Below are 13,968 nucleotides of genomic sequence, written 5' to 3' on the forward strand. Positions count from 1 at the left end.
TCCTCCAATTTCTGGTGGGCCTCACTATGGCACTGGAGGAGGCCCATGACAGAAAGGTCAGACTGGGAGTGGGAGGGGGAGTTGAAGTGCTCAGCCACCGGGAGATCAGGTTGGTTAAGGCAGACTGAGCAAAGTTGTTGAGCGAAACGATTGCCGAGCCTGCGTTTGGATTCGCTGATGTAAAGAAGTTGACATCTAGAGCAGTGGATACAATAGATGAGGTTGGAGGAGGTGCAGGTGAATCTCTGTCTCACCTGGAAAGACTGTTTGGGTCCTTGGATGGAGTTGAGGGGGGAGGTAAAGGGTCAGGTGTTGCATCTCCTGCGGTTGCAGGGGAAAGTGCCCGGGATGGGGTGGTTTGGTGTAGGAAGGGTCGAGTGGACCAGGGAGTTACGGAGGGAACGGTCTCTGCGGAACGCAGAAAGAGGAGGGGATGGGAAGATGTGGCCAGTGGTGGGGTCCCGTTGTAGGTGACGGAAATGTTGGAGGATGATTTGTTGGATACGCTGGCTGGTGGGGTGGAAGGTGAGAACGAGGGGGATTCTGTCCTTGTTACGAATGGGGGGAGGGGGAGCAAGAGCGGGGCTGCGGGATGTAGAAGAGGCCCTAGTGAGAGCCTCATCTATAATGGAAGAGGGGAAGCCCAGTTTCCTGAAGAATGAGGACATCTCTGATGCCCTTGTGTGAAACGCCTCATCCCAGGCATAGATGCGACGTAGACAGAGGAATTGGGAGTAGGGGACAGCTTTTTTGCAGGAGACAGGGTGGGAAGAAGTGTAGTCCAGATAGCTGTGCGAGTCAGTGGGTTTATAGTAGATGTCAGTCACTAGTCTGTCTCCTGTGATGGAGATGGTGAGGTCCAGAAACGGGAGGGAGATGTCGGAGATAGTCCAAGTATATTTAAGGGCAGGATGGAAATTGGAAGTGAAGTGTATGAAGTCAGTGAGTTCTGCATGGGTACAAGAGGTAGCACCAATGCAGTCGTCGATGTAGCGGAGGTAGAGTTCGGGGATGGGGCCAGTGTACATCCGGAACAGGGATTGTTCGACGTACCCGACAAAGAGGCAGGCGTAGCTAGGGCCCATGAGAGTGCACATAGCTATGCCTCTGGTTTGGAGGAAGTGGGAGGAGTCGAAGGAGAAGTTGTTAAGGGTAAGAACCAGCTCTGCTAGGCGGAGGAGAGTGTTAGTAGATGGGGATTGGCTAGTTCTACGGTCGAGGAAGAAACGGAGGGCTTCAAGACCATCCTTGTGGGGGATGGAAGTGTAGAGTGACTGGACATCCATGGTAAAGATGAGGGAGTGGGGGCCTGGAAAAAGGAAGTTATCGAGGAGATGGGAGAGCATGTGAGGTGTTTTGGACGTAGGTGGGGAGGGATTTGACAGGGGGGGATAGGATGGAACAAGGAGATGGCGAGGTCTTAGCACAAATCGCTACATTGTGGGATGAGAGGTTTGGAACAAGGGACTGAAGTTCTTGAGAGCAATTCCTTTCAATTTGATTTGTGTGTAGATTAGTATTTATGGATGATTCAAAAGCAGGTAAGGGGGGGAAAAAGATAGTTTGCCAACTTTAATTGTCTTTCTTCAAATGAAACCATCTGTCTGCATAGATGCATGATATTCCCTTGTTTCTGCATGTGATTTCTCTCAAAACAATGTGTTCATGGTAACGATATGAACTTTTTTTGATCTGTGTTGCGTTACCTTGGTACCTACAATTAAAAGTGAGTGACCAGTTCATTCTGATTTTCACTCTGCTATTTACCTTGTGAGCCAGTGAGAGCTGGTGGGGATTAACATGATGGGAGCAAAGTCCTTGGGTTAGAGATACAGCATGGAAAAATGGCCCCCCTTGGTCCACCGAGTGCACACCGACCTTCAATCACCCATTCACGCTAGTTTTATCCACTTCACTCTCTCGCTTTAATTCCTGCCTAACAAATGTATTCCACTGGGCCAGGGGTAGTATTAAACTCATTTTAGGTCCCGGGCCGGAATGGGCAAAATGCATCTTCATGTGGTTGTGCAAGTATGAGCGCATCTGCTCCCATAGCTTTCGGTGCCTTCATTTTTGCAACCTGCTCTCATGTGTCTCAGTCTCTGCTATAACTACAAAGTGTTTCACTTTACGAATTTTGTTTCTTATGAAGAAGATTGCCTAGCAAGCATTACTTTTATGATTAGTATTAACTTACAGTCGTAGGCTACAAGAAAGTTGTGATGAGAGAGAGAGAGAAAAAACAATGATATTTTGGCTAAGATTGTTTCGGGAGCAACACCATTAATAAACAATTTGAAATCGAACATTAGCAGGCACAAATGTAGACCTAAGGAAAGAAATTGTAAATGTAGGCTACACAACTGCACCTAATTTTTATTTGCCTGCTTCCAGCAATCAAACTCAGGCAATGAACACAGTTAGCCTCTAATTTTTATTGAAGTGATCACATTTACGATAATAGAACAGTCAGAAAACGAATGAATCACAATACTATGACACTCAATATTTCAATAGACAATAGGTGCAGGAGGAGGCCATTCGGCCCTTCGAGCCAGCACCACCATTCAATGTGATCATGGCTGATCATTCTCAATCAGTACCCCGTTCCTGCCTTCTCCCCATACCCCCTGACTCCGATATCCTTAAGAGCTCTATCTAGCTCTCTCTTGAATGCATTCAGAGAATTGGCCTCCACTGCCTTCTGAGGCAGAGAATTCCACAGATTCACAACTCTCTGACTGAAAAAGTTTTTCCTCATCTCAGTTCTAAATGGCCTACCCCTTATTCTTAAACTGTTGCCCCTTGTTCTGGATTCCACCAACATTGGGAACATGTTTCCTGCCTCTAACGCGTCCAACCCCTTAATAATCTTATACCTTTCGATAGGATTCCCTCTCATCCGTCTAAATTCCAGTGTATACAAGCCTAGTCGCACCAGTCTTGCACCATATGACAGTCCCGCCATTCCGGGAATTAACCTAGTAAACCTACCCTGCACGCCCTCAATAGCAAGAATATCCTTCCTCAAATTTGGAGACCAAAACTGCACACAGTACTCCAGGTGCGGTCTCACTAGGGCCTTGTACAACTGCAGAAGAACCTCTTTGCTCCTATGCTCAACTCCTCTTGTTATGAAGGCCAACATTCCATTGGCTTTCTTCACTGCCTGCTGTACCTGCATGCTTCCTTTCAGTGACTGATGCACTAGGACACCCAGATCTCGTTGTACGTCCCTTTTCCTAACTTGACACCGTTCAGATAATACTCTGCCATCCTATTCTTACCTTTCATAATGCATTTTGCTTACAAGTCGCATTGCATCGAACAGTGTCATTCATTTTTCACTTGGTGCTTCTAGACACCTGACATCTCTTGGCTTTAACCAGCCTGTCAACATCAGGGACTTGTTTCTGGGCAGTTATGATTTTGAAAGGCACGAATGCTGTTGTAGTATTCCGTAACAAGTTTGTTGCGGCCCTGCATGTTGACATTAAGCACATTTAAGTGCTCTGTTTCCACCAACAATGCAAGATCATGAAGCCAGTCTGGGTCATCCAACTCTGCCACTGGCTTCCCTTTCTCGTTCATGAATAGTCCAATTTCCGCAAGTAATTGAAAAAGATGTTTGAGCACATCCCCTCTGCTCAATCAGCGGACTTCAGTGTGGTAGGGTAGGCTGTGTCCAAAATTACTTTTGGACAAAAAAAGTGTCAAATTGCCGATGGTTGAGTCCCTTGGCTCTAATAAAATTAACTGTTTTTATTACTACATCCATGACATTGTTCATTTTCAAGCTCCTGCTACATAACGCCTCGGTGTATAATACAGTGAAAATTCCAGAATTCCTGCTCTGAATTCTCTGTCTGAACTTTCTCTGAGTTTCGCAACAACACCTGCCTTTTTCCCGACCATGGACGGTGCTCCATCTGTTCTCACGCTGACAGCGTGACTCCAGTCAACCCCCAGTCTGTCCAAGGCCTCGACGAGGCTGGAGAAAACATCGTTCGGCGCTGTGATGTTTGTAGCGGAAGTGGCGGCGCCTAACGGCTGCGGCTCGCTAGCAGTCTGTTCGTCTTTTTTCCTTTTTTTTTTGTTGTGTGTCGGTGTTGGGATGGTTTTTGTATTTTTTTTGGTTGTGTATGTGTGGGGGGTGGGGGGGGGGGGTGGGGGAAACTTTTCTCTTCCTCACGGCGCGCGGTGCGGCTCGGCTGCGGGGCCTAACATCGCCCGGTGCGGCTCGGCCGCTGGACTTTACATCGCCCGGTGCGGCTTGGCCGCGGGACTTTACATCGCTGGTGCGGCTTGGCCGCGGGACTTTACATCGCTGGTGCGGCTCGGCCGCTGGACTTAACAGTGCCCGGTGCAGCTCGGCTGCGGGGCCTAACATCGCCCGGTGCGGCTCGGCCGCGGGACTTTACATCGCCCGGTGCAGCTCGGCCGCGGGACTTTTCATCGCTGGTGCGGCTCGGCCGCGGGACTTAACATCGCCCGGTGCGGCTCGGCCGCGGGACTTAGCTGCGCAAGGCTTGGTCGCGGGGCCTTTCATCACCCGGCTCGGCCGCGAGACGTTTCAGCACCCAGTGCGATTCGGCCGCGGGGACTTCCACCCCCTTGCGGGGACTGTGCGGGTCGGTCGGGGACGAGCTGTCTGTCCGTGGGCGTGGGGCAGAGAGTGGAAGTTTTGTTGCCTCCATCACAGTGAGGGGGTGTTTGGAGTCACTGTGATGGACGTTTGTGTTGGGGTTATGTGTCTTGTGTTCTTTTTTTTTTGTATGACTGTTATGTAGTTTCGTTCGGTACCGAATGACAAATAAAGCTCTGTTATACTGTTATACTGTTATCTCCACAAACTCCTCGGTGACGGTCATCAACACCACAAAATAAATATTCCCAATTGAATATTTTATCACGTCGGTGCTCTCATCAATTGCAGTAGATGACTTCACTTTGTCTTTTAGTTGACTGTTCAAATCTCCTGCAAGGTCCCTGATTCTCTCTGCCATAGTATTTCTTGACAAGCTGTAATTACAAAAAGCCTGTCTCTTCTCAGGGCACACCAGCTCAGCCGCCGACAGCATGCGTGCATTGATGAATTCCCCCTCTGAGTATGGCTTTGACGCAGCAGCTAATTTGTTGGCAATAATATAGCTGGCCTTGACAGTTCCATCATGAGTCTCTCGACTTTTGGTGAACACTGCTGTTTTTTCAGAGCTGCTTCAAGCTCGTTTACCTTTTGCGTTTTGAGTTGTCCTGCGTACTTGTCATATTTTTCACCGTGTGACGTTTCATAGTGTCGTTTGATATTGTACTCTTTTGCCACAGCCACTTGTTGCGAGCATATCAGACACACAGGTTTGCCGTTGACCTCGCAGAAGAAAAAAAGATCTTTCCAATTATCGTTGAATATCCGACCTTCGATGTCAACTTTTCTTTTCTTGGAAAGCATTTTGAACCACAGCAGTAATCAATCTCAGCCTTGCTACAGGTGTTACTTACCTGAGTACTCTGTGTTTATACTGTGTCTGCCAATGTAAGTGGGGCCCTATTGGTCTACAGTGCATGGCGTTAGGTGCATATGCACAGCGGGTGGTTAACTGCCGCCTATTGTTTTCTAAGTACACACAACAAGCTGCCGGCTGTGGAATTCTGTGGAATTCTCTGCCTCAGAAGGCAGTGGAGGCCAATTCTCTGAATGCATCCAAGAGAGAGAACTAGATAGAGCTCTTAAGGATAGCGGAGTCGGGGGGTATGGGGAGAAGGCAGGAATGGGGTACTGATTGAGAATGATCAGCTATGATCACATTGAATGGCGGTGCTGGCTCGCAGGGCCGAATGGCCTCCTCCTGCACCTATTGTCTATGGCACAGACAGTGGTTGGAGAGAGAGTGACGAGAGAGAGCGGCTGTTGTACAGATACATAATAAATGGTCATGAATATACTTTTTGTTCCCCCAAAGCATCCCGCGGGCCGGATTGGACTCCTTCGCGGGCCGGATGCGGCCCGCGGGCCGGTTGTTTTGACACCCCTGCACTAGACCTATCTTCAGTCCCCTTTGGTTCAAACTATAGCTGTTGAAAGGAATTGTACTCCAGACTGTCATACCTGCTGACATTGTGCTGGTATTATCCTTGCATTTAGAAATACAATTGACATAATCTCTTCAAATTGCCCGACGTTAACACTGGAGTCAATGGCCTTTAATTGCCAAATGTACCAGGAATGAAACGATGAAATTATTGTTTGCTGCAGCTTTGCAGGTTTATTAATACAATAGCACAATAAATAAATATGTGATAATCAATAATACAATAAATTACTAATTGGTAACCAAACCATAATAGTGCAGAACCAAAGTACCTAGTGTAACCAAAACCAAGTTCATCGTAGATTGTTGCTGAGATAGGGTTGTGGTTGATGTTGTGCAGTGTGGTACAGGATCCTGATGGTTATTGGGAAAGAGCTGTTATGATACGATAGAACTTTATTTATCCCTGGAGGGGATTATTTATCCGGGAGTTCCTGGAGGGGATTATTTATCCGGGGTTCCTGACCCCTGAGGTCATTATTCTTTGGCTCCTGTACCTTCCCGCTAGTAGCAGCAAGATGAGTGTGACTGTGGTGTGGTCTTTTTGAGGAAGCTCTTCCTGTACATCCCTTTGATGTGGGGAGGTCAATACTTGTGATTGACTGCAATATCTATCATTATCAGCAGCCGCCTCTTTGTTCCTGGCGTTTGAGTTATTTGTTTACTCTATTACTATTTTATCTCCAATCTTCCTTTTCTGGTTATGTTCTCTCTATATTCTGACCTGTCAATGCTAAGCTCAACTTTTTTACGATTTCTGTAAAATGTTGCAAGCAATATTGGAAAAAGTCGCAAGCAATATTGTTAGAACAAGTTGGCTTCTATCTCAGCAATGATCCACTGTGGACTCGCTCATGATACCCAGCCACAGGCCTTCATCATTTCCTTTGGCTGCATAGAGCAGCTGTTTAGTTGAACTGATTGAATCATCTCTATTCGCATGGGTAATGTACTCAATAACTTGTATTTTCATAGGACTGTGGATGTGGGAAGAGCTCGCTGTTTCACAAACAGTTTGTGAAGGAACTGCAAGGTGATAGTGGGGCATATGACCATTTAATTGTGTTTTAAGGAACTTCTTAAAGGGGAAGTGAGGGTGCAACGATTGGAGAGTATTAAGGAGGCAATTCAGGCAAGGAGTTTTGGTAACTGAAGGCATGAATGCCACCAGTGAGGCAATTTTAATAATGTGAGGATGCCTGAAAGATCCTAATGGAAGAATATGTATTTTAGGTTTAGTTTAGAGGTGCAGCATGGAAACAGGCCCTTGGGCCCATCCTGTCCACGCCGACCAATGATCCCTGCACATTAACACTATCCTACATATATTAAGGGCAATTTACATTCTTACCAAGCCAATTAACCTACAAACTTGTACGAAATGGCAGAAGAGTTGAACAGGTACTTCGGATCTGTCTTCACTAAGGAAGACACAAACAATCTCCCAGATGTACTGGAGGACAGGATCTAGGGGGATAGAGGAACTGAAAGAAATTTTCATTAGGCGAGAAATAGTGTTGGGTAGACTGATGGGACTGAAGGATGATAAATCCCCTGGGCCTGATGGTCTGCATTCAAGGGTCCTCAGGGAGGTGGCTCTAGAAATAGTGGACGCATTGGTGATCATTTTCCAATGTTCAATAGATTCAGGATCAGTTCCTGTGGATTGGAGGATAGAAAATGTTATCCCACTTATCAAGAAAGGAGCGAGAGAGAAAACGGGGAATTATAGACCAGTTACCCTGACATCGGTGGTGGGGAAGATGCTGGAGTCAATTATTAAAGAGGTAATAACGGTGCATTTAGATAGCAGTAAAAGGATAAGTCCAAGTCAGCATGGATTTATGAAAGGGAAATGATGCTTGACTAATCTTCTGGAATTTTTTGAGGACGTGACAAGTAAAATGGATGAAGGGGGGCCAGTGGATGTAGTGTATCTAGACTTCCAGAAAGCCTTTGATAAGGTCCCGCACGGGAGATTGGTGACCAAAATTAGAGCACATGGTATTGGGGGTAGGGTGTTGACATGGATAGAAAATTGTTTGGCAGACAGGAAGCAAAGAGTAGGAGTAAACGGGTCTTTTTCAGAATGGCAGACAGTGGCGAGTGGAGTGCCGCAAGGCTCGGTGTTGGGGCCGCAACTGTTTACCATATATATTAATGATTTGGAAGAGGGAATTAGAAGCAACACTAGCAAGTTTGTGGATGACACAAAGCTGGGTGGCAGTGTAAACTGTGAAGAGGATGTTAGGAGGTTGCATGGTGACCTGGACAGGTTGAGTGATTGGGCAGATGCGTGGCAGATGCAATGTAAAATAGATAAATGTGAGGTTATCCACTTTGGCGGCAAAAACAAGGAGGCAGATTATTATCTCAATGGAGTTAGGTTGGGTAAGGGGGAGGTGCAGCGAGACCTGGGTGTCCTTGTACACCAGTCACTGAAAGCTGGCGTGCAGGTACAGCAGGCAGTGAAGAAAGCTAATGGGATATAACAAGAGGATTTCAGTATAGAAGTAAAGAGGTTCTTCTGCAGTTGTATAGGGCCCTGGTAAGACCACATCTGGAGTATTGTGTACAGTTTTGGTCTCCTAATTTGAGGAAGGACATCCTTGTAATTGAGGCAGTGCAGTGTAGGTTCATGGGATTGATCCCTGGGATGGCGGGACTGACGTATGAAGAAAGATTGAAAAGACTAGGCTTGTATTCACTGGAGTTTAGAAGGATGAGAGGGGATCTTATAGAAACAGAAAATTATAAAAGGACTGGACAAGCTAGATGCAGGACAAATGTTCCCAATGTTGGGCGAGTCCAGAACCAGGGGCCACAGTCTTAGAATAAAGGGGAGGCCATTTAAGACTGAGGTGAGAAAAAACTTTTTCACCCAGAGAGTTGTGAATTTGTGGAATTCTCTGCCACCGAGGGCAGTGGCAATGTTTTGATGGCCTCCACTTTAGGAGTGTAAAATGAGCAGGATTGACCAGATGATTGATTGAAATTATAATTTAGAAGTAGTGGGCAAGTAGGAGGTTGGCAATGGAAGAAATGGATCTAGTGTTTATAGCTACTCTGTCCTTCCTTAGTACTTAACTCTTGTAGTCCACCACTTTTTTTTACACTATATGCATTGTAGCCATTAATATAATCTAGCGTTTTATTTTTGAAGTATACAAAATTATTTTGTTGGTGAAATTATTTTGTTGGTGACAGCATCACCTGAGGTTATTGCGCATTTTATTTCATTTTAGTGTTGGGGCACTGATTCCTTTGCATCGTACTTCCAGAGGGACATGGTTGAGCAATCGCACATGTACATTAGTGCAATTTTTGTTGATGTAAACATGAATATTTGTACCTTCCCATTTCCTAGATGGTGCATCAATAGGGTTAGATGATTAATCCATAATAAATTAGGTGATTAATCCAAAAATGTTGCTTTTGTTGCTCCCTTGGTGGGAATTTTATTCTGACAAAGGCATAAAGCCATAATGAAATGGCATAGAAATGGGACCTTCAGCCAACCAGTCATTCCATGCCATCAATCAAGTACTCCACTAATCCCACTTTCCAGCATATAGTCCATAGCCAAATGCACTTTGGCAGTGCATTCCAGATTGCTCTGTATAGTAAAAGAAAGTTATTTCTCTGATCTTTTATTCTGTACTTTAAAACTAGTTTTGGATAGCTCATTTCAGAGGATAAGTTTCTTATCTGTGATCCGCTCTCATTTTCTATCAGATTCCTATTTTACTAACTGATTTATATCATCGTATGGCCATCCTCCACACAATCACTCTGTAACAGGCCTAAGATGGCTGTGCTGATCATAAAGCCAAATTGAACTGACTCCCTCTGTCTGCACATGATCCACACCCCTCCATTCCCTGCAGGTTCATGTGTTTGGCTAAATGCCTGCTAAATGGCAATATCCATCTGCTTCAAGAAGCCTTGTGGCCCCTGTAATCTATTATATAATGTATATACACGACTTGCCCTGCACTTTAAACATACTCCATCTCCCCTTTTTATAACTATGTAAGCCATCCAGCATTGGACACTTCCACCATGTCAAAAAGGTTCTCGCAGTTTGAACCTGTCTATGCCTGTCATAATTTTATAAATTTCTTTCAGGTTGCCCCTCAGCTTCTGATACTCCAGGTAAAACAATCCAAGTTTGATTAACTTCTCCCTTATAGGTAATACTTTAATCCAGACCATATCATATTGAAGTTCTCCTGCACCCTCTCCAAAGGTACTTCATGTTTAGTGGTGACCAGATTGCGCACCAAGTTGTAGTGTGAATTTGCAACTGTGATCTTTCACTAAACTGCTGCCACATTGTTCACACGTGATCTTTTATCTATTTTAGGTAATTGAAGAAACAAGAACAACTTGGCGTTCAAGTGAGTAAATCTTCCTTTTTCTGAGATAAATTATGGTAGTGAAATCATTCCTGATAGGAATTTTCTTTCCTTCAAGTTGCTTGTGTAGTATTTTAAGATGCAATAGTTATTTAGTGCACAACCACATCTTTTGGTCCAGCCTGTCCCTACCAACCAGGGTTTACAACTGGGGGGTCCCATTTTCATGAGTTTGGCTTATATCCCTCTAAATCTTTCCTGTCCATGTATCTGCCTAAATGTCTTTTAAACATCATTGTACTCTTCTAGTTTTTTTCTGGAAGCTTGTTCCATTTATGCACCACCCTCTAGTAAAGAAACTGCCCTTTGGGTCTCCTTTTAAATCTTTTCCTTCTCACTGTAAATCTTTACCTTCTAGTTCAGGACTCCTCTACCCTATAAAAAAAACAACTCTCTATTCACCTTATCTATGCCTCTCATGATTTTGTATAGGGTTAGCTCTTGGCCTACTGTTCTCCAAGGAGAAAAGTACCGGCTAATCCAGCCTCTTTATAACTTGATCCCGAGTCTATATCCTTTCCAGTTTAATGACATCTTTCCTATAGCAGGATGACCAGAAGTGCACACGATACCCTTAATGTCTCATTAATATCTTGTACAGCTATACAAAACGTCCTAACTCTTGCACTTGGTACCCTTGTCATGAACGCAAGTATTGCCAAACGCTACCTGCACCACACTGTCGATCTGTGTTGTCTTTTTTGAGGTAACTGTGTATCCATATCCCTAGGTTTACTGCCTCTATAGTACTCTCCAGGCCCCTACCATTTGCTGTCTCAAGTCCTGCCCTAGTTTGATTGACTCGACTGCATCACCTCACACCTCAGAGTTGAATCCCATCTAGTTTATCCAGATCATTTGTGCCCATTTAACCCTATAAATATTTGAAATGTAACATAATTTACAATAAAATTACAATCTACAAGAATCCCACTTATCGTTAAAAAGGTTTATTATATTTCGGGTGACATTTTAATTTGTTGAATGTAAATGGAACATTCTAGAATTTTAATGTTATGGTTTACAGCTGATTATTTTAATAAGTTTTTTACTTAAACTGAAAATGATCACAAAAATATATTCTAAGTTGCTGTATTTTCTGTTACAGATAAGCATCTATAAAGGCATTTTCTGTGTGCTTGTGCAAGCTAATACTCAACAGTGGGCGGATTAACCTACTCATTGCTATACAGATGCAGCTTCCTACTGAGCATTAGTTCAGGGAGCTCAGACGGCAGGATCTTTAACCACCTTTCCTGCTGTTACTTTCTGCTATGCCAGAGATGGTGCACTAAATCAGTTTCTGAAGAAGGCTTGTCGTAATTTGCTTGGAATTGGAGTGCTGTCTGAAGACTCGATGAAGAATTGAGCGATCGCGATGCTTTGTTACTTGAACAGCTTGAAATGATGCTGACACAGAGGCAGAGAGACTGAAGTGGTTCACCAGTCTCCTGGTTGCCTTGAACTGCTCTGCCTTCAAGATTGTTCTTTCTCTCTAAATTTGGAAAAATAGAACTCCTGAGATTTTCTTCTCCGAATTGAGAGTTTGCAATCATGGTCATCATGGTAACAATGCTTTTATTGATGCTTTGTAGTAGCGCTGGAAGTAACGGTCAGCCATGGGGCTACACAGCTGAAATGAAAGCATTGGAGTTTGGGGCTGTACCTGCTGGCAACTATGTGACTCAGGTATATTACGATCCAGGATTTATAGGAATCCTGTTCCAGCTGGCACGTACATTTCTACATCTCGTACAACCAAATCCTTTTCCTCGAGGCAAGTATGATTATCCAATTACCACATTGTGCAGAAATCTATATCGCTGAAATTGTTTGAACATTCTACTAATTACTGCTTTCATCAATACTGTAATTGTCTCATTCATTCAGGTTAGGCTTTTTTTTAGAAAAAAACTTCTGAATTGCTTTGTCTATATCTAGCTCTAGTTATTTGTTTTCATTCAAAACATTTATTTTTGCAGACTTGTTACATATTTGATTGCAGGTGTAGTATTTTCACTACATGTTGTTATTTGCATGGATATTCTCGTACTAGAAAGGCACCCGTTGTTTCTGTTTATTCTCTTTTCAGAACTTTGAAAGTAAGCTGTTTTAACAAAAATAGCTGCAATACCCAAGTTATACATTAACTATATTGCAAATCTGAATCTTTTTTCTTCATGTACTGTATGTTCACCCATACCTATACAGGTTATTTTAGTAGATGACTAAAACTCTTGCTTCTGCAAATGATCGATAAATCCAAGGATCAGGTGAGGTATGGCCTGTTGAATCATCTGATCTAATTAGTAAATCCTATAAGCTCTTCCACCATATGTTGCTTTAGTTGTAATGAATATCTTAGCTGGAATCTTCAGACTGACAAATGACAAAGAGCCTTCCTCTGAGAAATAAGCTGTTGGTTCACTTTACTGTAACACACAGATTTGCACCATTGTAATGACAAAAATTGTGTAAAATGCTACTTTAATGTAATCTATGAAAGACTAGTACTAGTTACAAAGAACTGCAGTGAAGGCACATGGACAGTAGTAAATGCTTGCCATTGTGTGAATTATGAATGCAGGATAATGCATTTATAAAATGTTACATGCCTAACAAGCATCTATTTATGGGATCAAGGGAAAATCAGAATATTATTCTTCTCTCTTATTATGGTAGTTTATCTGCTGTTTCATCTAAATAAAAATTAGTGGGGTAAATTGCAAATGCTGTAAGTTGGACAAAAGCAGAATGTTGGCAACACTCAGAGTCAGGCAGTACCTTTGGAAAGAGTAATTTGAGCTTGACTGTTTCAATTCAGGGTTTTAATTTATTGTTTCAGTCACTTGAAGTAAAATATAGAAAAGGGGTACATTTTAATGGCCTGAAGCAAATGATAAAATTACTTCCCTCCCCTTTTCTGTCCTCTACTGTAACCATTTGCTATGGAGGCCAAGCATTGAAGAGTTATATCTTGAATTCCACTTGGGTTGATTATAACTCAGTTGGAAATATGCAATTTCAGGTAACCCATTCTCCCTGGTGTTATTCACTTGCACGCACTCACCTGTTCACCTGGATGGCTTCTCTCTTTGTTCATCTTTGCGATCCTCTCCAAACAATAAAGAATATTATCAATTAAACATTATCCCTTCCCCATCTGGTTCCACCCATCACCTCGCACCAGATTCAGGAACAGCATCTTCCCCTCCTATCAGGCTTCTGAGCAGTCCTCCCATATGCTATGGTTTGATTTGATTCACCTCTACTCCATTGTAGGCATTGGACATGTCATACAATCATAAAAACATGAACAGGCCTTTTAGCCCAACTTGCCCACATTGACTAATATGCCCCGTCTAAACTAGTCCCACCTGCCTGCTTTTGGCCCACATCCTTCTAAACCTATCATAACAATGTACGTATACAAATGACTTTTAAACATTGCGATTGTACCT

The 13,968-nt window shown here is 43.6% G+C and overlaps 1 protein-coding gene and 1 pseudogene across 9 annotated transcripts in view; one reads left to right on the forward strand and one right to left on the reverse strand.

Moving 5' to 3' along the window:
- prom1a (prominin 1a) overlaps positions 1 to 13,968 on the forward strand; it is a 154,028-nt gene that overhangs the window by 17,651 nt on the left and 122,409 nt on the right. For all 9 annotated transcript variants that reach the window (XM_078401098.1, XM_078401136.1, XM_078401157.1 and 6 more), the window contains exons 2-3: positions 10,456 to 10,489; positions 11,616 to 12,284. In XM_078401098.1, the coding sequence (XP_078257224.1) occupies positions 12,062 to 12,284 (223 nt within the window). In that variant the 5' untranslated portion in view covers positions 10,456 to 10,489; positions 11,616 to 12,061. The remainder of the gene's footprint in view (positions 1 to 10,455; positions 10,490 to 11,615; positions 12,285 to 13,968) is intronic.
- On the reverse strand, positions 3,400 to 5,081 carry LOC144591913 (general transcription factor II-I repeat domain-containing protein 2A pseudogene; annotated as a pseudogene).

This window comes from Rhinoraja longicauda, chromosome 1 (genome assembly GCF_053455715.1).
Source record: "Rhinoraja longicauda isolate Sanriku21f chromosome 1, sRhiLon1.1, whole genome shotgun sequence".
Taxonomy (NCBI): Eukaryota; Metazoa; Chordata; class Chondrichthyes; order Rajiformes; family Arhynchobatidae; genus Rhinoraja; species Rhinoraja longicauda.